Source organism: Carettochelys insculpta, chromosome 1, assembly GCF_033958435.1.
Source record: "Carettochelys insculpta isolate YL-2023 chromosome 1, ASM3395843v1, whole genome shotgun sequence".
Classification (NCBI taxonomy): domain Eukaryota; kingdom Metazoa; phylum Chordata; order Testudines; family Carettochelyidae; genus Carettochelys; species Carettochelys insculpta.
This window is the reverse complement of record NC_134137.1, coordinates 205522290-205544283: the sequence shown is the minus strand read 5'-3', so window position 1 is coordinate 205544283 and position 21994 is coordinate 205522290. Positions and strand designations below refer to the sequence as shown.

The 21994-nt window shown below is 42.6% G+C and overlaps 1 protein-coding gene across 2 annotated transcripts in view; it reads left to right on the top strand.

Moving 5' to 3' along the window:
- The window catches only part of CRYBG3 (crystallin beta-gamma domain containing 3), a 175737-nt gene that overhangs the window by 114946 nt on the left and 38797 nt on the right, over positions 1-21994 (top strand). For both annotated transcript variants that reach the window (XR_012646076.1, XM_074998308.1), the window contains exons 11-15: positions 4355-4488; positions 10279-10405; positions 17367-17503; positions 19521-19647; positions 21136-21168. Coding sequence is in view for 1 of the 2 variants with exons in the window: in XM_074998308.1 (XP_074854409.1) it covers positions 4355-4488; positions 10279-10405; positions 17367-17503; positions 19521-19647; positions 21136-21168 (558 nt within the window). In the remaining variant the exon portion in view is untranslated. The remainder of the gene's footprint in view (positions 1-4354; positions 4489-10278; positions 10406-17366; positions 17504-19520; positions 19648-21135; positions 21169-21994) is intronic.

Sequence of the window (21994 nt, the reverse complement as noted above, 5' to 3'; positions counted from 1 at the left end):
ATGGAGAATCCACTACCTCTCTAGGCAACGCATTCCAACACTTCACCACCCTCCTGGTGAAGTAGTCTTTCCTAATATCTAACCTACACCTCTCCTCTTCAACTTCAGACTTTTACTCTTGTTCTGCCACCTGACACCACTGAGAACAGTTTCTCACACTCCTCTTTAGATCTCCCCTTCAGGAAGTTGAAGGCTGCTATTACATCACCTCTAAGTCTTCTCTTCTGTCAACTAAACAAGCCCAAATCCCTCAGCCTATCCTCATAGGTCTTGTGCTCCAGCCCCTTAATCATTTTTGTTGCCCTCTGCTTAACCTGCTCCAGCACATCCACGTTCTTTTTATACTGGGGCCCAAAACTGGACACAATATTCAAGATGTGTCCTCACCAGTGCCGAATACAGGGGAATAACTACTTCTCTAGATCTACTTGAAATGCTCCTCCTGTTGTACCCTAGTATGCCATTAGCCTTCTTGGCTACAAGGGCACACTGTTTACTCATATCCAGCCTTTCATCCACCATAACCCCTAGGTCCCTTTCCATTGTACTGCTGTCGAGCCAGTCGGTTCCCAGCCTGTAACAATGCTTGGGATTTTTCTGCCCCAGGTGCAGGACTCTGCACTTCTCCTTGTTGAACCACGTCAGATTTCTTTTGGCCCAGTCCTCCAATTTATCCAGGTCACTCTGGATTCTCTCTCTACCCTCCAATGTATCTACCTCTCCCCCTAGTTTTGTGTCATTCGCAAACTTGCTGAGGGTGCAATCCAGTCCCTCATGCAGGTCATTAATAAAGATGATGAATAGCACCGGCCCCAGAACCGAGCCTTGCGGCACTCTGCTTGAAACCAGCCACCATCCAGATATTGAGCCATTGACCACTACCCATTGGGCCTGACCATCTAGCCAGCTTTCTATTCATCTTATAGTCCAAGGATCCAATCCATATTTCCTTAACTTATAGACAAGAATGTTGTGGGAGACCGTATCAAAAGCCTTGCTGAAGTCAAGGTATATCGCATCCACTGACTTCTCCAAGTCCACAGAGCCAGTTACCTCATCTGAAGAGGAGTATAAACATACAGCTGGAGAATGCTGGGCAGTAGTCAAGAAAGCGAAAGCACAATTGGAACTGCAGCTGTCAAGGGATGTGAAGAGTAACAAGAAGGGTTTCTACAGGCATGTTAACAATAAATGGGTTATCGGAGAAGATGTGGGGCTGTTACTGGATGAGGGAGGTAACCTAGTAACAGATGATGTAGGAAAAGCTGAAGTACTCAAATTGCTTATCAGATTGGTCAAGCAGGACTTGCTCCTGGTGAATCCATGTTGGCTACTTTTGATCACTTTCCCCTCTTCCAAGTGCTCCAGAATGGATTCCTGGAGGGTTCCCTCCATTATTTTCCCAGGGATTGAGGTAAGGCTGACTGGTCTGTAGTTCCCTGGATTATCCTTCTTTCCTTTTTTTGAAGATGGGCACTAGGTTTGCCTTCTTCCAGTCATCCGGTATCTCCCCCAATCTCCAAGAGTCTTCGGGGTAATGGCCAAAGGTTCAGCAATGACCTCTGCCAATTCCCTCAGTACCCGTGGGTGCATTAAATCCAGACCCATGGACTTGTGCACATCTAGTTTTTCTAGATAGCTCAGAACTTGTTCCTTCCCCACAGATGGCTGCCCTCCTCCTTCCCATACTGCATTGTCTAGGACCATCATGTGGAAGTTGACTTTGTCCGTGAAGACTGAGGCAGAAAAAGCATTGAGTACTTCAGCTTTTCCTGCATCATCTGTTAGTAGGTTACCTCCCTCATCCAGTAACGGCCCCACACCTTCTCCGATAACCCATTTATTGTTAACATGCCTGTAGAAACCCTTCTTGTTACTCTTCACACCCCTGGACAGCTGCAGTTCCAATTGTGCTTTCGCTTTCCTGATTACTGCCCAGCATTCTCCAGCCGTATGTTTATACACCTCCTTAGTCAACTGTCCACGTTTCCTTTTCTTGTGTGCATCAAGAAATGCACCTTGGTCTTTTTGGTGTTCAGTGTGAGTCTGAGATTCTCATATGCTTCAGCAAAGGCACTTAAGATAGTCTGAAGGTCTGTGGGAGAAAGAGCAATGACCACTTTGTCATCTGCATTCCGTAGCTCCGTGATCAAGACTGTGGAGGTCTCGCTTTTAGCCTTCAGTTTCCTGGAACTGAAAAGATTCTCATTCATTCTGTAGATGGTCTTTACACCATCTTGGAGCTTGCCAGCAGTGAGGTGAAGGGTCGTGGCAATGAAGATGCAAAACAATTATGGGGCAATGGTGCAGCTTTGCTTGACTCCTGTTTTGACCTCAAAGGAATTTGACCTCAAACAATCCATTATTGTTCAGTACTCTGGCAGTCTTGCTGTCATGAAGCAGCCTGAAGATGCTAATGAATTTTTTGGAAAGCTGATCTTTGAGAGGATGGTCCACTCTGCTCTGCGATTGACTGACTGGTATGCTTTGGTCAGGTCGATGAAACTCCTGTCAAAGGCGTGGTTGCATTCATTACATTTTTCTTGCAGTTGCCGGGCAGTGAAGATCATGTCCTCTGTTTCTCAGAATGCTCAGAAGACACACTGGGATTTCTGGGAGAATTTCTTCTGAGTGTGGCAGAGGTTGTTTTATGAGGGTTCAACGTAACATTTTCCCTGCTGTTGCCAGGAGGGAGATGCCACAATAGTTTCCACAGTCCGACACAATCAGTATGTCTCTGAAATCTCGTGGCATCTTCTCCCTATCTCAGCTCTTGAGAATCAGAAGGTGGAGCTGTTTGTGGAGTTCTGGCCCACCTGCTTTGAAGACTTCGGTGGGGATTCCATCTGGTCCGGTTGCCTTGTTGCGCTTCACGCTTTGATGGCAGTTTGGACCTCACTCAGGGTAGGAAGTGTTGCAGTATTGTCTCTAGGCAATTGCTGAGGGATTTGATCAAGGGATTCTGGGACCCTGCTGGAGGGGGCAGTTCAGGAGCTCGTTATAGTGCTCCCTCTAGTGAGAAGCAATGGCTTCATTGTCTTAAGAGTTGGGTACCATCCTTTGATCTCAGGGGATTGATTCTGTGGTTTCTCAGTTCTTAAACAGCTTTGGTAGCATTGAAGAAACCTCTTGTATCATTGTCTGTGAGATGCTGGAGGTTGCATGCTTTCTCAGTCCACCACTGGTTTTTCAAAGTCCTTGTTTATGTTGCCTTTCTGCCTTGGCCTTGGCATTGGCATGCACTTCTTTCTCTTGTCATGCAATTGATGTCTTTTTGCCAGTTCCTAAAGGCTTCCTTTTTTCCTCAATCAAGCATTCAATTTCCACATCATTTTCATTAAACCAGTCCTGATGCTTCCTGGTCTGGTAGCCAATGGTTTCTCCACAAGCTCCAATGATGGCGTTTTTCAAGTGACACCAGTGTTCTTCCACATCTTCAGGGTGTACTGTCGGCAGCTTCCTTTGGAGCACTATCTGGAGGTCACATCATCTGATGGGGTCCTTCAAGCCTTGTACGTTGATCTTTCGACGGATCTGTTTCCTCTGACTTTCCTGGTGACCATCGTAATCGCCATTGTGGATCAAATAAGGTGGCGATCAGTCCGGCAGTCATCAGTTCTAGTCACTGCGTGCATGAGAAGGACATCACGCTGATCCCGAGTGCAGACGATTACATAGTCTATGAGGTGCCGGTGCCTTGAGGATGTTGCCGTGAGATCTTCGATTTGTTTTTCTGGTGGAACGGGGTGTTCATGATGAGTAGCTCGTGTCCCGCACGTGTCGTAAGGAGGAGCACTCCCCTGGACTTGCTGTTGCTGACTCGTTCTTTCCAAATGGTGGTCTGCCAGAGCTCTGTGTCTCTTCTGACCCTGGCATGGAAGTCCCCCAAGGGAATAATCTTGTCTTCTTTGGGGGTGTCTTTCAGGGCCATATCCAGCTGGGTGTAGAACTTCTTCCCATCATCTTTGGCATCTAGAGGTGGTGCATAAGCACTGACAACAGGTGCCTGTTGGTTTTTGGCAAGCTTCAAGAGGAGAGTCATGGGATGCTTATTGATGCCAACAGGGGCTTCAGATAGAAGTTAGTGTTTAATTATATTGGTATAGTTATGTTGGTAACCTTTTCTATGTCGACAAACCCTTAGACAGCTTGCTAAGGCTGCCAGATTCATATCAGGGTTGCTCCGGATCCTGGAGAATGTTAAGTCTATCAGTAATGCTCAGCACAGAATTCCCCTCATGGTGACTGCTGAGAAAAAAATTGTGTTCCTGGATAATGCAGCACTACTTGTGTCAGATTTAAGATTACTAAAAGTTAAAGTACTGAATACATTGTTTCAAATCATATTTTCTAGATAGTAATATATGAGAGAGAACACTTTGGAGGCTGGGCCAAAGAGCTGTCTGAAAACATTGATGATGTCCCAGCACTCTTTAGATGTGATGAGGATTTCCAAGGAATTGGATCAATTCGTGTCATTGGTGGAGTGTGAGTATATTTCATTTTTGCATTTAATGTCCTCTGTAAAACGATAAGTGACAAATTTATGTCCTCGTGACTAATCAGCTAAGAATCCAACTTTCCAAAAATAGTCCTTGCATAAACTGCAACTACAAACATTTGTTACTTGGAATAAACATTTGAGGTATGTTTATACTAACATATTTTGATATGTTAAATAACAAGGTAAATGACAAATAACAAACAGTCGTGTTGAAACTTAGAAGCCAATACATTTATTAGGTCATGAGCTTTCGTGGGTAGGATCCACTTCTTCAGATGACACCCACGTTGTCGTCATCATCTGAAGTGGGTCTTACACCTAATAAATTTGTTAGTCTCTAAGGCTGTGTCTTCCAGAAAAACTTCTGTCAACAGATTGTGGTCACACACAAAAGTGGATTGCTCTGTCAATCCACTCTGTTGACAAAACAGCCATCTGGAAGCACCACAAACAGGGCTGCCTGATGATCTGGAAGCCCTGTGTGGTGACAGAGGGTCCCCTGGATCATCCACATGGCTTTTGTGTCAACAGATTCTGTTGAGAGAGGCATTCTGCCTTACTGGGAAGGGGCAGAAGGCTGTCAGCAAGAGTGCTGAGTTCTGTTGACAGAAAACATATTTAGTGTGGACACTCCATGAGTTTTGTCAACAAACTGTAGTGTAGGCATAACTTAATGTGCTACAGGATTGTTTATTGTTTGTGAAGCTACAGCCTAACATTGCTGCCCCTCCAAGACTATTTACCACAGAAGGTAAATGGCAGTAAGTTAAGGTAAGTAAAATACAGCATAAACAATATCCTTTGTGTGTCATGAAAGAAGTTGATTGACTTTAAAAAAATCTTAGGCCTTGTCTTCACTCGGAAAAATAATGTTTTTAATATGTTATAACTGATGTGAAGTAAAATGCTAGTGCAGACAAGACAGTTTGTACTTTTAACATGAATTAACAGGTTGAAGTAAACCATAGATTCCAGAAGCATTCAGTTATCTAACCCATATAAAAGTAGGATTTTACCATGTGTTGGTTATCATGTATTCACTAAAATGAACTAACACACCTTTCTTTTCCTTGTCAAGATGTTGATTCTGCATGATACTGCCCATTATGTAGGCATTTGTAGCCGTGTAAAGTCAATGTAAAATGCTATCTTTCTGATTTGGTAGCGTTTTAGTTTCACTTTCCATGATTATATAAATTATCTGATACCTAGGGACTGAAGGTATGTCTCCACTAGAAATGCCACTGTGGCACAGCTTCGGTATTAGAGAGTAAGCACTCTGCATGATGAAAAAAGGGGTTTTCCCATCACTGTAATAGTCATTTTTCTAACAGGTAGTGCTAAAGTGGGCAGAATTCTTTTGTCAGCCTAGTAGTTACCTTCATTTAGGCTGGCTAAATTCAATAGCAGAGTACATGGCATTTTTCATGTCCCTCAACAACGTAGTTATGCCAGCCTCACTCTGTAGTATAGAATAGTCCTGAGAGAATCGGGTCCTTATTGGGGGCAGGGGGGACACAAGAATTCCTGTGGCTCCTTGTAGACAAGCAGATTTGTTGGAGCAGAAGCTTTTGTGGGCAAAGACCCACTTCATCAGAGGCATGACCCTTAATGCATATCCCAGCAACTCCATATAACAGCTAACCAGCCCTCTGTCCTTCGAGTGATTGCTCATTGGCATTCCAAACTGGGTGAGCGTTGGCGCATGCCCAGTTGCCGGAAAGCTTTTTGCCCTAGTCAGTAGCTGTTGGGTCGGAGCAGTGCCGCTTGCAGTGGCATCGATATAGAGACCAGTATATGTACCGCCCAACCTGTCTCACACTCAGTTCCTTCTCAGTGTGCTGTCGGTTGTTGGAGCTCCCTTTCTCTTTTAGTCATTCATTGTTGGTAGCCTTGGTTGATCATGGAAATAGTTTGATTAATTGGAAATAGTTTGATTAATTGGAAATAGTTCTTATCAAGTTCTAGTTGTTGGTGATTGTTTGAGTTACTGGGACAGGATTACTGACCCCTCTCAGCACCAGGGGATGCCTGGCTCCCCGGGCTTTAAAAATTGCACAAGCGTATGCCCAAGTCTGACTTGCATGTGGTGTGTCTTGACTGTCTGGAGGGGGTCATCAGGGTGACTGCTGCACAATTTGCAGGTCATTTAAGCCCAGGAGGTTAAGGGACAGGGCACAGACACCCCAAGTTCTCCTCATGGAGCTGGCATTACAGACAGACAAATCCCTCTCCGATGGGCCCAAGACAGTCTCCCCGGCGTGGAGCTCGCCAGTGCAGGTGTCAGTGTTGGTGCGGAAGGAGGCTCGGCTCCAGAAGGAAGGGCCAGGCACCCCTCATGTAAGACACCACAGAGGTCAATCTCCAGTGCCCAAGAAGAGGAGAGACAATATGGGTCGCTCCCCTACAGTGTCTAAGCCTCGGGAAGACCCCAACATACCTGCTCTGCAGTGCCCAGTGCATGAGCCTGAGGGATGTGTGGTGTTGCTAGTGCGAGGCTGGGACCCGCACATAGCGGAGCTTACCTCAATGCCAGAGGCGTTTCGAGCAGCACAGGACCTTATGTGGACTCTGGCACTGTCCACCTTGCTGCTGAGGGAGAGGCGCAGTGACCAAGCATTGGAGGGGCCACAGGCGTTTCCCTGTTAATCTGGTGTTGTGAAAAATTATGGGGGCCTTCTTCAAACCCGTTGCTTCTGGGTCCCTGCTGTTTCTAACTTACAAAACAGCTTTTTTGGTAACCGTTACCCTGGCCAGGAGGGTGTCTGAGCTGAGGGCAGTGACAGTGGACCCACTGTATATGGTGTTCCACAAGGACAAGGTTAGACCGAGACCTCATCCGGATTCCTTACCAAAGGAGGTCTCCTCTTCCCATGTCAACCGAGATATTTTGTTTTCAGTTTTCTACCCAAAACCTCACACCTCTCCTAGGGGACAGAGTTTTCGTACCTTAGATATTTGAAGGGCTTTAGCCTTCTGCATGGACAGGAACAAACCTTGTAGGAAGTCACAGCAGCTGCTTGTGGCAGTAGCTGCCAGAATGAAGGACCTCCCAATCTCCTTCCAGCAACTCTCCTCCTGGATGGTGACCTGCATTAAGAAATGCTACAAGCTGATGGGGGTGCCCCCTCCTTTGATCAGGGCTCATTTTAACAGAGCACATGCATCTTCTGTGGCATATTTAGCTCATGTTCCTGTCCAGGACATCTGCAGGACAGCCACTTGGTCCTCAATTCATACGTTTACAGCCCATTACACATTGACACAGCACGTAAGGGAGGACACTGCAGTGGGCAGGGCTGCCTTACAGTCCCTTCTGGGGCTCCGACCCCACCTCCTGGGCACTGGCTTGTATTCACCTGTTTTGGAATGCACATGAGCAATCCCTCGAAGAAGGAAAGACAGTTACCTCTTCCGTAAACTGGTGTTCTTCGAGATGTGTTGCTCATGTCCATTCCAAAACCCTCCCACATTCCCCACTGTCGGAGTAGCCGGCAAGAAGGAACTGAGCTGGGAGTTGGCTTGGACTGTGCATATGTAGGTCGCCATGTTGGTGCCACTCCAGAGGGCACTGCTCCGACCCAATGGCCACTGGCTAGGGAAAAGCTTTCTGGCAACCAGGCATGTGCCAGTGCACATGAGCAACACGTCTCAAAGAACACAAGTTGTGGGACAGGTAACTGTCTTTTTCTTCTTTGCCACCAGGACCTACCACTTTAGCAAAGCATGAGAGGCCTATAAAATGAAGATTCCTGCTACAGAGCTCAGCCATGAAATAGCTAGCAATGACATTAAATTTGTCCTCCAGATTTCCAAGTTAACTTCCCAATAAAATGACTAGGATGGTGTGCATCCTATCTAGCTATTATGTCGTGTTGTTTGGAAGGTTTCTCAAGCATTATCTTCGTAGAAGATTTAGACGTCAATACTTTATACTACAGGTTGAACCTCTGAAATCTAGACACTCTGGTCTAGCAATATCGGACGTTCCTAGTCGAGAGAGCCCTGGCAGTCAGGAGTAGTGGGAGCAGCTCTAAGTCTGGTGTCATGGAGCCTTAGCCTGGCCAAACAGATACAGCCAGACCAGCAGTGGCCAGGGAACCATGGGCAGGAAGCTGGGGAGGAGAAACTGGCAGGGCCACAGTGGCCAAGACCAGGAAGCTGGTGGGGCTACAGGGACTTGGCTGGGGAGCCACCAATGAGTGGTGGGGCGGTGGCAGCCTGGGAGTGGCCAGGGTCAGGGGACTGGCTGGGGCTGGAAGCTAGCCTAGGAGTTGACAGAGCCAATGGGAAGCAAGATGGGAAGCAGTGGGGCCACAGCTGGAGCCAGGAAGCTTGTGGTCTTGCAGGTGCATCCAGGAACTGGAAGCCAGCCTCCAGGACTGGGAAGCTGCAAGCAATGTCAGGGAAGTGGTCTGGGCTTGTGGCTGGGAGGGGAACCCCAAGGGCATTAACCTCCCCTGGTCAGGCAAAATCCCAGGTCCAGGACTGCTCAGGTTCTGAGAGTGCTGGACCGGGGAGGTGCAAACTGTACTTAAAGACATTATGGATCAGCTTTCTGGAAAACTTCATATTTTAAAAGTTACCTTGTATAGTGTCAGAGAGGTAGCCGAGTAAGTCTGTATCTTCAAAAATGACAAGAAGTCCTGTGGCACTTTATAGACTAGCAGATATTTTGGAGCATAAGCTTTTGTGCGCAAAGATGAAAGGTTATGCTCAAAAATATCTGTCAGTCTGTAAGCTGCCACAGGACTTCTCATTGTCCTATATAGTTTGTAGGAGGGGTGGGGTTTGTAGTAATGTGAAGAGATGAAATAATCAAAATCAAATTATCAAAAATAAATCCATTCCTGTCAGCTAAACCCCAGCCCTTACAACATTTGTACAGCAGATTTAAATGTTTGGCAGAAAAGTTTTAGTGAAAGAAATACTCAGACCCTTTGATATTGTGGAATGAGCTGGTTTTGCTGTAGTGTGCATTTTGTAAAATCTGTCTTGATTAGTAATGCTTAACTGATACTTCATTGTACTTTCTTATTTTTAAAATATCTTGTAAGTTTGATTAGCCTTATTTGAATAGGGACTTTTAATTCTACATTATAGCACAATTTTTGGAAACTTCATGTGCTACCATGCACTTTTCCAAAGTAAAGTTTATTGAGAACACTCAAAATTGATGCAGAAACTTGATTTTTAATCAGTTTATTAATTCAAAATACTTTGAAATGGTATGAGTCCTCACTTTGCAATACAAAATGTCTTACATATATATTATTTTTGTGCATGTTTTATTTGATTGGATTTAATTTTATCACTTGGTTAGAGCAGAGGAGACAGACTCCATAGAAGGCAATGGGAATTTTGTCTTTAACAACAATAGGGTCAGGATTTCACCCTGAGTGTCAACATTGCCAGGTTGGATGCTGGTTTAGCCACCGATGACTCTCTGCATAACTCTTCAGGTTCTAGCTCTTACGTGTATGAAAAGGTGTTGAAAGGTACTATCAGGCTATGATTGAAATATTTCTCAAGAGTATTGGGGTATCTGTAACCATTACAAAAGTAAACAGTTGGAGATAACATAATAAAATGGAATACTAATACATGAAGAGTGCTTGGTTGATCTGTGTTGTAATCTCAAATAACAATCATTGCTTTGTTCCTCAACTGAAGTTGTGATATTTACCTTAAGAATTTATGACATTCTTTTCCCCTTTTATTCTTGATGTGATGCTGTTATACTTTTTCTTACAACTGTTTCCTTGTTACTGTAGATGGGTTGCCTATGAAAAGGAACACTATAAAGGCCGTCAGTACCTGCTGGAGGAGGGGGATTATGAAGATGTGTATTCATATGGAGGAATTGGCAGTGTCCTGCTGTCTTTTCGGTTCCTACAAGCTGTAAGTACCACTCCTCATTAGTTAGGTTGTTTCAGATTTGATTATTTCCCTTCCCTCTCCCCATCCAATCACATGCTTGCAGGAAAAAAAACCCTTTTTTCCCTGCACTCTGACCTATGCAAGGAAAATTACAGTGTTTTGTGAGCAATGATATAGGTTGTGGGAGGTCCTTCAAGGAAAGAATGTATAATATTACAAAATTCCTTGCCCTGCTACAGAATTTTACAAAGTATTCCATACAAGAAATGTCATTTCTTAAGAGTGAGAAAATTCATCCTCCTCCTTGTTTGTTCCTGTCACTATAGTATTTGAATGGGTTTTGTGTGATGCCTAAGCCACTTTGGGTTTTTTTGAAAGCATGATGCTTTTGAAAAATGTGCTGTGCTGCACTGTCTTGCTCTTATTTATAGTTGCTGACTTTATTCAGCAATGATGCAAAAACATGTAGGGCATAAGTTGCTGTTTCAACTATTTAGGGTCTAGTCTAGAATAAATACAGAAGTTTAATTTGCCTATGTGTATGTGGAGTGAAAATAGCTTCTCAACACAATGGCTGTTGCAAGCCTTACCATGGTATAAATTCTGCTTCTGATTTTGTACCAGAAGATACTGACCATAAAAATTAGCAATAATGAGAGAATCTCTGTAACAAGATTTTGTTAATGGGGCAATGAAGAGGTACTCGGGAAAACTGAGCTACAGTTTGATGTTAGAAGGAATCTTGGACATCTTATAGAAACATGGGATTAGAACATGTTTATCACTTCCTTTTGTTCAAGTGTGCATCTATTTAATATAAAAAGATGATTTGTAACCTTTAAAAGCTGCTATAAAGATTTTCTTGAAAGGAAAAAATTGAGACTAGCCATCATGAGATTACACAGTTCTGACTACAGTGCAACATTTGTTATGATGATTGCACAACTCGGCAGGTCCGTTGTTAAACCGTGGTTTGACAAAGTCCTGGCTGGGATGATTCAGTTAGGGTTGATCCTGCTACAGGCAGGTAGCTGGACTAGATGACCCCCTAAGGTCCCTTCCAGCCCTATGATTCTATCATTGTATAACAAATGGAGTTATTACTGCACAGCTAATGAGGAAATAGGACTTTTTTTAGAACAGTGGCATCCCCTGCAAAGAAGGGCCTGCTAGTTTTGCTGGGATTGATAAAAGTATCAGTATATTTTCAGTATATTTTTCTGCAGCTTTCTGAAAAAGGTGCCCCAAAAATACCAGAGGGAAAATTAGGTTAATCACTATGGAATTCTAGGATTTTTGTTTTTAGATTTAGGCGTGAAGCACTGTACAGCCTATAACCACTCCAAGCGTCTGTCTAGTGTGTCTTTGGGCTCTTTTTATAAAAGATAACTGATTTATAAGGAAAAAGCGTAACTGTTACCATATTCTAAGATACCATATTGCTGATTTAAACATAATTTTATGTGGCAAATCTTTGAGCTGTAAAAAGCTTTCAGCATCTGTGAATTATTTGCTATTTGAAAATATATCCTTCTGCCAGGGAACTTGCTGTTCTTAGTCCTTTTTATCATTACTCTTCTGTGTACTGTATTTTATTGTCAAATGGAGATTTACCTAGCCCTACTCTTGTTGCACATATAAATATTCAAAATAAGTGAAATGATGTAGGTGTATTACACAGATGGACAAATCTGTAGATTGTTGGTACTACTGTGTTTATAGTAATGTTTGAAGTTGCCACAAGGAAAATTAGATGTTTTTCCCATGGCTTGTGTTAGCCTTTGTGACAAGGTAAGCATCCCACACATCTGACATGCAGGGAGGACAAATTTCTGCAGTGTGATGAATTTAAGGAGAGCTTGGGAAGAAAGGAAGAGACCATTTCTCAGGGTCTCACTTTGAAATAGGGAGTTGGTACTTGGATTCTGTGCATTGGTTTAAAGGTCTCTGAGTTCCCATGAGTAGGTAGGCCGGAGGTACTACTTCCCCCGCCACACTTTTTTTTTTTTTAAACTGCTGCATCTTGCTGTCTATCGCAGCATGCTCCCATGGAGGGGCAGAGCTTCAGGGTGTTTCTGTGGAGACAGGTATGGGACAGGCCCTGACCATCCCAAGCAGAGCAGACTATAGCAACCTGCCTGCATAGTGAATTGTTCCCCACCGTCTTTCTGAATTCTTCTAGGAGTAGAAAATAGATGTGAAACTTCTAAGGGTCCTTTGCATTGCCAGCATGGCATACAGGACAGTATGACCTTGTAAATGCTTATTGTGCTTTAGTGTTTAGATCTGATCTATATTTTTGGACTGAAATATATTTCTTATCAAAATGTGCTCCATGAACTGTTTGCTGACTTTTATGAAGAGGGTCAGTAATCAATATAAATGGAGAGTTTGATTTCCCCAGCCCTCACTTGCACATCATTTTCCTATGATGTGACACCAAACATATAGCTGTGTACAGTTGTTGACTAATAACTAGAAATAAAGTGTCAAACCCACCTGTCACCATTAGGAAAGGGGGGGATGAGGATTTCCTCCAATGCTCTCCACTCCTATTTTTTGTCCATTGTATTGTAGTGTAAATAAATTTCTGAAATAATTGAAGCCAACTTGATTATACTGCAATATTTTGACAAAGTACACAATTTTGGAGAATTTTAAAATATTGTGTGCAGAACTTTTATTTTTTTCCATGCAGAATTTTTTTAACTTTTGATACAGAATCCACCCCCGCACCCCCAGGAGTATTTGTTTGAATCAAGCCTAAAACATCCAGCAAGTTTAGTTCACTAAAACGTATGCCTTTAGTACAGCTATGGTAACATGGAGCATTAATTAAATTATAACATTAACGGTAATAGTATAGTGTACATTCAGTTTTCCCAAATTTTTTGCTAGAAAAAGAAAGCTAGTGCCCACTGTGGTGGCGGGGGGGGGCGGTATCATGATAAAATGGCTAATGCCACTGATGCCTGACAGTTTGATTCAGCCAACAGTTTGGGTCACTAGCCTAGGATTTGAGAGATCAGAGTTCAATTTTCTCCCCTGCCACAGCATTCCTTTGTGACCTTGGACCTGTCACCTAATCTCTCTGGACCTCAGGAATGTACAATGGGAATAATGGGTTTACTTCAAAAGAGTGCTGTGAAGATAGGTATAGTAAAGAATGTGAGAGGTTTAGGTTTAAGTGATGGTCACATAGGTACCATAAACAGATGAGGAAAATAGAGCAATCGCTCCAGGAATGTTGTCTGCTGTGTATAAAGCTATTTAATCTTTTCATTACTAATTCTTCAGAGATCAGGGTCTAGAGATATTATCTATTAAAAAGCCATCCTGTCAGCAATGTTAGCTATATAATTAAAGAGTTCATTATTTGTTGTATTTAAAATATGGACAAAACAGTTAGACAAATTGGACTCCTTCTGGGCTCTTATTTTTTAACACTCATACACTGTATTTGCCTTCAGATTACAAGTCAATACTGACATGCTTTTTGATCACAAGAACCTCTGAAACAGTTGTCCCCAAACCGTGAGGAAGGCCGCTCCATGGGGGCACAGAGGAATGTTTGGTGGGCTCTGGGCCAGCCACCAGGAGGTAGGAAGGACAGAGTGGGACTGCCACCCATCCCTATTCTTTACCCGGCTCCAGTCTAGTCACAGCTTTGGCCCCAGGCTCCGCCTCTGCTCCTGATCTCTGCCTCCACCCTAGCCCCAGCTGCTGTTCAGTCTGTGGCCTCATCTCGCAGCACTGCCTGCAGCCCCAGCTCTGCTCCCGGCCCAACTCCCAGTCCGAGCTGTGGCTCCACTCCTGGCCCCTGAATGTGGCCCACTGCTGACGGCAATGTCTAAGTGCAGCTCCTCAGGGAGGAGAAGTATGGAGGGGTTCCATTACAGATAAGGGAGAGTTTGACTGATAAAGCTTGGAGGCCATTGCTCTAAAACGTAGGAAGAAATCTCATGTAGGGGGAGAGAGTGTGAAGAGAGTACATAATGGTGCCATTCAGAGAGTTGAAAGTTGTAATTTTTTCAGCACTAAGAGTTATCTTAAGTTTTTCCAATCCTAAAAGAGTTGAGGGGGATGTGTGTGTGTTATTGGTGAATATCTAAATAGTGTAATTTATCGATCAGAATTTGAGGACAGTATGTAACGTAAAATATGGATATCTTAATTTTATTAGTAGCCAAAATTATCTTGTCTGTGGTTACTTCTGAAGGCTCTGATTTTGGCCACTGAATCTATGTAATTTGCAGTCAGACTTTGCTTTCTTTTAACACTGACAAATCCTACAGCTGTACTTGCTGGGAGAGGTCCCCTGAAAGTTGTGTACAGAGGCTTGCAGAAGCAGGGCCAGAATAATGCAGGGGCTTTAGGGGCTGCAGCCCTGGGCTAAGGGGTCTCCCACAAAAATGAATCCGTAATTGTGTGCATCACTTGTCACTGACGCATCAGTCCTAGAGCCTTCGTCAGTTAATCATGATCTCCAAGCTGCTGAAAGTCCTGCAGCACAGCAGGGCTCATGCTGTAACCCCATGCTGCTCCAGGAAGTGGCCAGCTGGTGGGGTGTGTCTGGCCTCTGGTGGGGGGGGCAGCCCCATCTGCTGCATGTGTCCCAAGCACCATCCCCACATGTCCCATTGGCTGGGAACACACAATTCCCCTTCCCCAAGGGCATGCAGAGAAGTGCCAGAAGCCTGCTGCTTCAGGGAGTTGACTGGGTAACAGCATGCAAGTAGCCTGCCTGAGCCCTTCTGTGCTGCCATCAGGGAGCTGTCTGTGGTAAGTGCTTCCTGGACAGAGCCTGCAGGTCACTTCCCCTCCTGCACCCCTGCCTCCAGTCAGAATTCTCTCCTGCACCCAGCTCCCTCCAACTCTTACCCTCGCTCTCTCCATCCTGCACCAAACTCCCTCCCAGAAAGATGCTAATGTGACAGCTGTTCTAAGGTACGACGTTATTTTGAATTAACTATATTCTACATGTTTTTAACACTGAAATGTAACCACAGAATGGCTTTATGTTAATGAAAAGGCAAAATTTGCATGATGTTAATAGCCTCGATGCCATAATTGTGATAATTTTGTTTTAAATTAGGAAAGGCACCCCACAAAATCTGATGGCTCCTAGCCCAAGGAGAGTCAGTCCAGACCTGTGCAGAAAGTGTTCATTACTTCCTTTGCCCTCTAACAGCAAGAAACTGTGATACCCTCTGGGATCCTTTTTTATATAACCTTGATTAGTATTACTTTGAATGCCTATTTTGCTTTTGTTTTAGCTCAAGAAAAAAGTGTTCTAAGTCTCTCACAGCAAACCTGCATGATGTAAAATCCTGGTGGATAATCATTTTTTTGCTAGATGACTACTTTTGTAATTCACTTAATGTGTGTACCTTAAATTCCTTGTTTACTAAAAGTAGTCCATGTCCATTCGAAACTCTGAAAATTAATTGTAAAATATTAATCCAAAGAGTGTTTGCAAAATGTAGTAAGAAAACCTAGACAGAGGTAGTGTATCTGTCCAATTGAATTCATTGTGGCTGAGGTCTGAATATATTCGTTCACAGATCAGAAAGGTTTCTTCAGCACCTACTGAGGAGGGATTGTGAAAGTACCCCACCTGGCAAAGATCAAAGATAATTAATGGAGATGAGCATGCACTATCAAATTAATTCATGTTTTGTGTCTGTTAGAAACAACTGGTATTGTATAATATGAACAACCATCAGATTTAAGGTATGAGTGTTTGACAGACACAAACGGTCTTGCTGTAGAACTTAAATTCTCAAATGTGCTGGTTGCTGCATTAGCATCATCCACATTTGATATACTAGCATCAGATATAAAATATCTTCTTGAAGGAGAACCATGATTTGTGCCATGTGGTGGTTTGGGGCATAAATGACCTTGCTGCTTTTTCATATGCAGTAAGAAAAGAAAGTTCATTAAACTAGTTAAGGAAAACAGTTATACCTCCAGTATTTACTTTGGCATTTGTAAGTTTGCTATGATCAGTGTAGCCATATCGTCCAGTCTTGTGAACAAAAGTGTCAGAAGGAGTGAAAGGGAAGGAGTCTACAACAAGGTTCCGCTAGTCAAATCTTTTCACAGATTATTATTACACCAGAGCAGATCACTACTGGAAGGAGAGTTTTGTATCCCAGTCCCACCTTTGCTCCACATCTGCAATCTAGAATCCAAGGCCTCCACGGCTCAAAGTGGTGCTAGGGAGATATCTGACCCTTCCTATGCAAGTATGGGGAAGATCCTTGAGTTCCTAATCAGTTAAAGCACCTTGCACACTTAAATCCTGGTTTATACCTAAAGCTTAGGTTGACTTTACTACGTTGTTCGAGTCTGTGAAAAATGCACACCTCAGAGATTTAAGGCCCTGGTATAGGCATCACTAGCATCAACCTTGCTATCTCCTCTCCAGGAAGTGGATTTATTAGTGACAGAAAACCCCTTGTTATCAGCATAGCAAGTGCTATACATTTTGGCCATGACTACACTAGCAAGGTCTTTTGGAAAATCAGGCCCTTTTTGAAAAGCACATGTAAAGCGTCCCATGCAAAATGTGTTCTTTCAATCCAAAACCAAAAGAATGTGGCTCTTCTTCCAGAAGCCCTTTTCTGCTCCTGGATCAGGAAGAGCACCTCCTTTTGAAAGCTTCTTTTGGAAAAAAGCATGTGTAGGTGCTCCAGGGGCCCTGTATTTGAAAGGGCAGTCCTTAATGGTGACAGATTTTTCTATCCCTGGTCCATTCTTTCAAAAGAGCAGGGGCTGCGTGGATGCTCCCTATCAAAAGAGCAGCTCAATCTTTCAGTCTGCTTTTTTGTGTGTGGATGTGCTCTTTCAAAAGATCATCTTCTAGAAGCGTAGATGCGGCCTTTGAGAACAATCCTGTGGAATCCTCTGCTAGATTGTATGCATCAAACTGGCACTAAATTGTTAAGTTATCCTAACTTTCAGCATTGCCTTTTAGGATTTTATCAAGTCATCAGTCATTCTTTTTGAGTCAGATGAAGAAGATGGGAAGGTCATTGTAAATCAAGATATTCCTGATTTGGAGCAGGCTGGGCTTGGCCAGGAGACTAAATCAATTCATGTGAAAAGTGGAGTGTAAGTCTACCGCAGACCTGTATGAGATGCTTTGTAAATGTGTGGCTACAGTGTTTTCAGGCTTCTTATTTGTCACTGTGTACTTAGAAGAAAAATAAATTTAAGGAAGGACGATCTTTGTGGTTTTTTATATGATGGACAGTGTCAACGTGTCTTCTCCTCTTCTGTTCTGCATTGTTTGCAGGGGTTTGGGCATTTTTATTTTGTTGGCTTGTGCATCCTGAACCTCCAGGATCTCTTGGAACCTCACTACTTTGTGGTTCCCTGCTATTACCTCACTACTCCATTAGGAATCTGGACTAGCCCAATAGGTTATGTGGGACAACTTCTGGTCACTCTCTTCCTAGGCCAGCTAGATCCACAGCACAGCATTGGGATCCACATAGAGGCACCTCTGTATCTGCATGTATCCCGTTGGTTTTAGTGGTGCTCAGCATAAGATCAGGGGTCTGTCTGTCTGATTGCGGAACTACAGGAGCGAGAGCAGGATTAGCTGCAAATATATAATGTATTTAGAATAAAAGCATGCTTGATATCACACAAAGGGGTCTGTTAAATAGACCACATTGTCACATTCCAAATATGGTGAAATGTTCTCAGTCCTTGTAAGCACTGTATTTGGTAGTAATGGTAACACTATCACATGATACCATCTCACAGCTGTAGGGCCTGATTCTGCAGTTCTTACTAGTTGTGATTAACTTATATCAGTAAGTGCCGCAGAATTGCTAAGGGCCACTACAGGTCTAACGAGGCTGCTAGGAAACACAAGAAGCCTCACTACCTTCCGCTCCAAATGCAATATGTATTTCTTTGGCCTTCTTTTTGGTAAGAGACATTTATAGGGCAGCATACGTATAATATTAGAAAATTGATTTTCCAAAACCACCACTCAATTTACCCTGGGCAAAGGGAACAAGGAACAAAACCATGTGTCACAGATAGTGGTGGAGCAGCTTGATGCACTGCTGTGGATGACACTTGAATGCTGTAATGATGAGGACTATATAAAGACCTCAACAGAACAGAGTAGATTGAGCCCATAGTTTGTATATTGTGTGTTTTACAGGTTCTTTGAAAATGATTCTTTTAATTTGTTATGACGAGCAATACTTTATGCTCTATGCTGCCCCTCCTGTCATACACAAAGGCGGTTCCCTTTTCCCCCTTTATTTCCTCTCCTTCCAAGAGTCCTATGTTGTCATTATTCTTTCTTCAGTGGAGGATCATCAGCCATTTGTATGATTCCAGCCATTTGGCAGCTTGAAGCTCATTTAGTTCTGTTTGAAATGTTTTATCTGGTTCCTTTTCAGATTACAAATTTGCTGTACTGCATCAGTAGCTTTCAGCTTTTTAAATTTAAAACAGTGAACTCTTCTTTCTTAAAAATAACACATGCAGCATAAAGACTATGCAAAAGTGGAGAAGGTCAATAATGTGTGCATGTTCTCATTCTTTGTTGTGTCCACTATACACATTTTCTGTTTCCCTTGGATTTTGCAATCAAATTCAAGGAGAAGAAATAACAATGCATACCAAACATTGCACAAGTCCCTTTTATCTCTCCTTGTCAAGGCTTCCTTGCCTGCTTCCTTTCTTTCCTTAGAATAATCTGACTGGAAGAATTGGAGAGGAGCCCTGTCTGGGAACTGGGTGGGCAGATAAAGGTTGAGGAGCAGAGAGGGACTCATGTGTTTGACAGTTGAATATCTAGACCCTGAGATTGCTTGGACACCATCATTTCATACTGAGAAATAGACGAGAATGGGGGGAGAGAGAGATCTAAGGATTTATCAAGAATATTTGTGTAGACAAAAAGCAGAAAATCAGGAGTGTGCTGTATTTGTGATTCACATGTCTGCTACTGCAAGACATGATGTACAGTCAATTTATTTTCATGCAAGGTGAATAGGTAAACATTGAAAAATCTTCTGGAAAGTTTTCTGTTTAAGGTTAACTAACAAACAACTTTTTTGGACTGTTTGTCACAGTTTGTTTCTTATGTATCACTCCTCAGGTGGGTTGCATACCAGCAAAAACATTTCTGTGGAGAACAGTATATACTGGAAAAAGGAAAATATAAATGCTTTTTTGACTGGGGAGGATCCAATGAGACTATCGAGTCAATTCGCCCCATTAAGTTGGTGAGTTAGTGTAATTCATCCAAAAACGTTAAAAAAGCAACAAGAGTTCAGAATTCTGGTGGTACATTGATTTTATTGTGCAGGCTAGGTAATAAAGATAACTTGTCTATTCAATTGATGAGAGTTCAAAAGAAACTCCTGGAATTCAAGAAAACTGCAAATTACAGGGGCTGAATCTCCAGTTTATTTTGAAGTGCAAAGACTGCATCAACCCAACCCCCACAAAGAAAATGATAAGACAACATTTTGATGTTAGCAATATTTTCCCTTCTAAAATATTAAATATGAAATTGTGCTTATCAAAAATACTAAGGTATTTGCAAATTTAGATTATGGGTATAATCCGTTCATAATAGTGTACTTATGAGATTTGTGCCAAAACAATCAGTGTCTGTTCAAATTGTTTTGGCAGGAGTCATATTCAGAGAAATCACATGACGCTGCACCTGATACAAGTTTTCTGTAAAAATAACAAATCTCCCCTCCCACTTGACCAGCATATATGTGTTCCATCAATATATTCCAAGCCCAAAAGCGTTCTGTGGCCAAATTAGCTTGGGAGAGATTCTGATAAGGAAACTCCACAAAGAGAACTTCAGATTCCAGTCCCTTTAGAAGATAATGTCCATAAATGAAACATTCTGCCCCTAAAAACCTGATTTATCACACAATATGCCTATTGCCTTTTTGATAACTTGTCAAGCATTTTAGTCCTTTAACTTTACTGTATTGCTGTCCTTCTAAAACTGTGCGTTAGAAAAGACAAAAACAATAAACTATTTCAGTCCCGACAAATAAAAAGACAGCTTGCTCAGATTAACTCAAGAACTTCTAAAACCCTACTGTAAAATAATCAAACAAACCCAGCTACCAATATGAAAAATGACACTATGCCACAGCTCAGAAAACTAGAAAGGAAACTGAACTTATTTAACCTTTCTTGAATGGAAAGAACAAATGAATTGTGGAGCAGAGTGTGTGGATGGGTGTGCATGAGAGGGGAGATGGGGTGTGCCAGCCTTGTCTCATGTATCTGACCAAGTGGGTCTTTGCCCATGAAAGCTTACGCTCCAAAATATGTTAGTATATAAGGTGCCACCGGACTCTTGTTGTTTTAGCCTTGCCTGTCATTCTCAGATTCTGTCTTGATAAGGAGTTGGTATAAATCAAACACTTTGAAGCTAGCTTGAATATCTAACATGGAGGGGTTGCACTGACTCTGTAAGTGGATTTCTAAGCAGTTATATTGTGTAAGTTTAATGTGTGGACAAGGCCTAAGATAACATATAGGCAACCAAAAATCAGTATTCCTCCCTCCACTCCCCCAGTTTCAAAGAAACTTGAGGAGGGATATGTGCCATGAGTAAGATACATAATAATGAATTTCAGCTCCAGATTTCCTCAATATTTTAAAGTTCTTGAAAGGATTTGACTGCCTGTTTAAAAAATTAATGTAATGTTTGCATTATTTATATTTTTAATATATAGGAAACACTTGGAAAGAACGAGCCTTCTCATTTGGTATGTTCACATCCTTTTGATGCTGTTTTAGGAGTAAATGATTATTATTAAATGTATGTGCTTTATGTTCAATTTCCCTTTTTCTGTCTCGGACAATATCTTCATTACAGCTATCTATTGTACAGTGACAAAGCCACCTCTTACTCTTGGAAACAGTAGACACACAAAAAAGCAGATAGAAAAATCCGATCCATTCTTTCGATACACAGTGCCCACGCTGCTGCGCTCTTTTGAAAGAACAGGACAGGGATCGAAAAATCTGGCACCATGAGGACTGCCGTTTCGGGGGAAAAAGGCCCATAGAGCGTCTACATGTGCTTTTTCTTTGACAGAAGTTTCGAAAGGAGGCGCTTTTCCTCACCCGAGTCTGGAAGAGAGCTTCCAGAAGAAGAGCCACATTATTTTGATTTCAGATTGAAAGAGCACATTTTGTGTGTGGACCCTCCAGGTGTTATTTCAGAAAAGGGCCTGATTTTTCCGAAAATGTAGAGGTGGCCGCAGAGGCTAAGTCAGACATGAGTCTCATTCATTGTGGTGTTCTGTTGATGCCCATTTTTGTTGTGTACACGTAGTGCCATCAGCCAATAGGTGTGGGCTTGCTTTGGAGCATTATTGCCATTTCTTTTCATGTTCTTCAGTCTCTCTCTGCTTCTCTGGAAATTCACTGTCACACTCATTTACCTTTCTCTGTGTGGGATTATTGTCTTTGCATTGTAAATAATCTGCCACCCTTTACTTTAATTTCTTAATGACCAAAGTACAGAATTGTGAAACTTGAGCTACATAAAACTATTCACAAACCCATACACAATTAGCTATCTGCCAT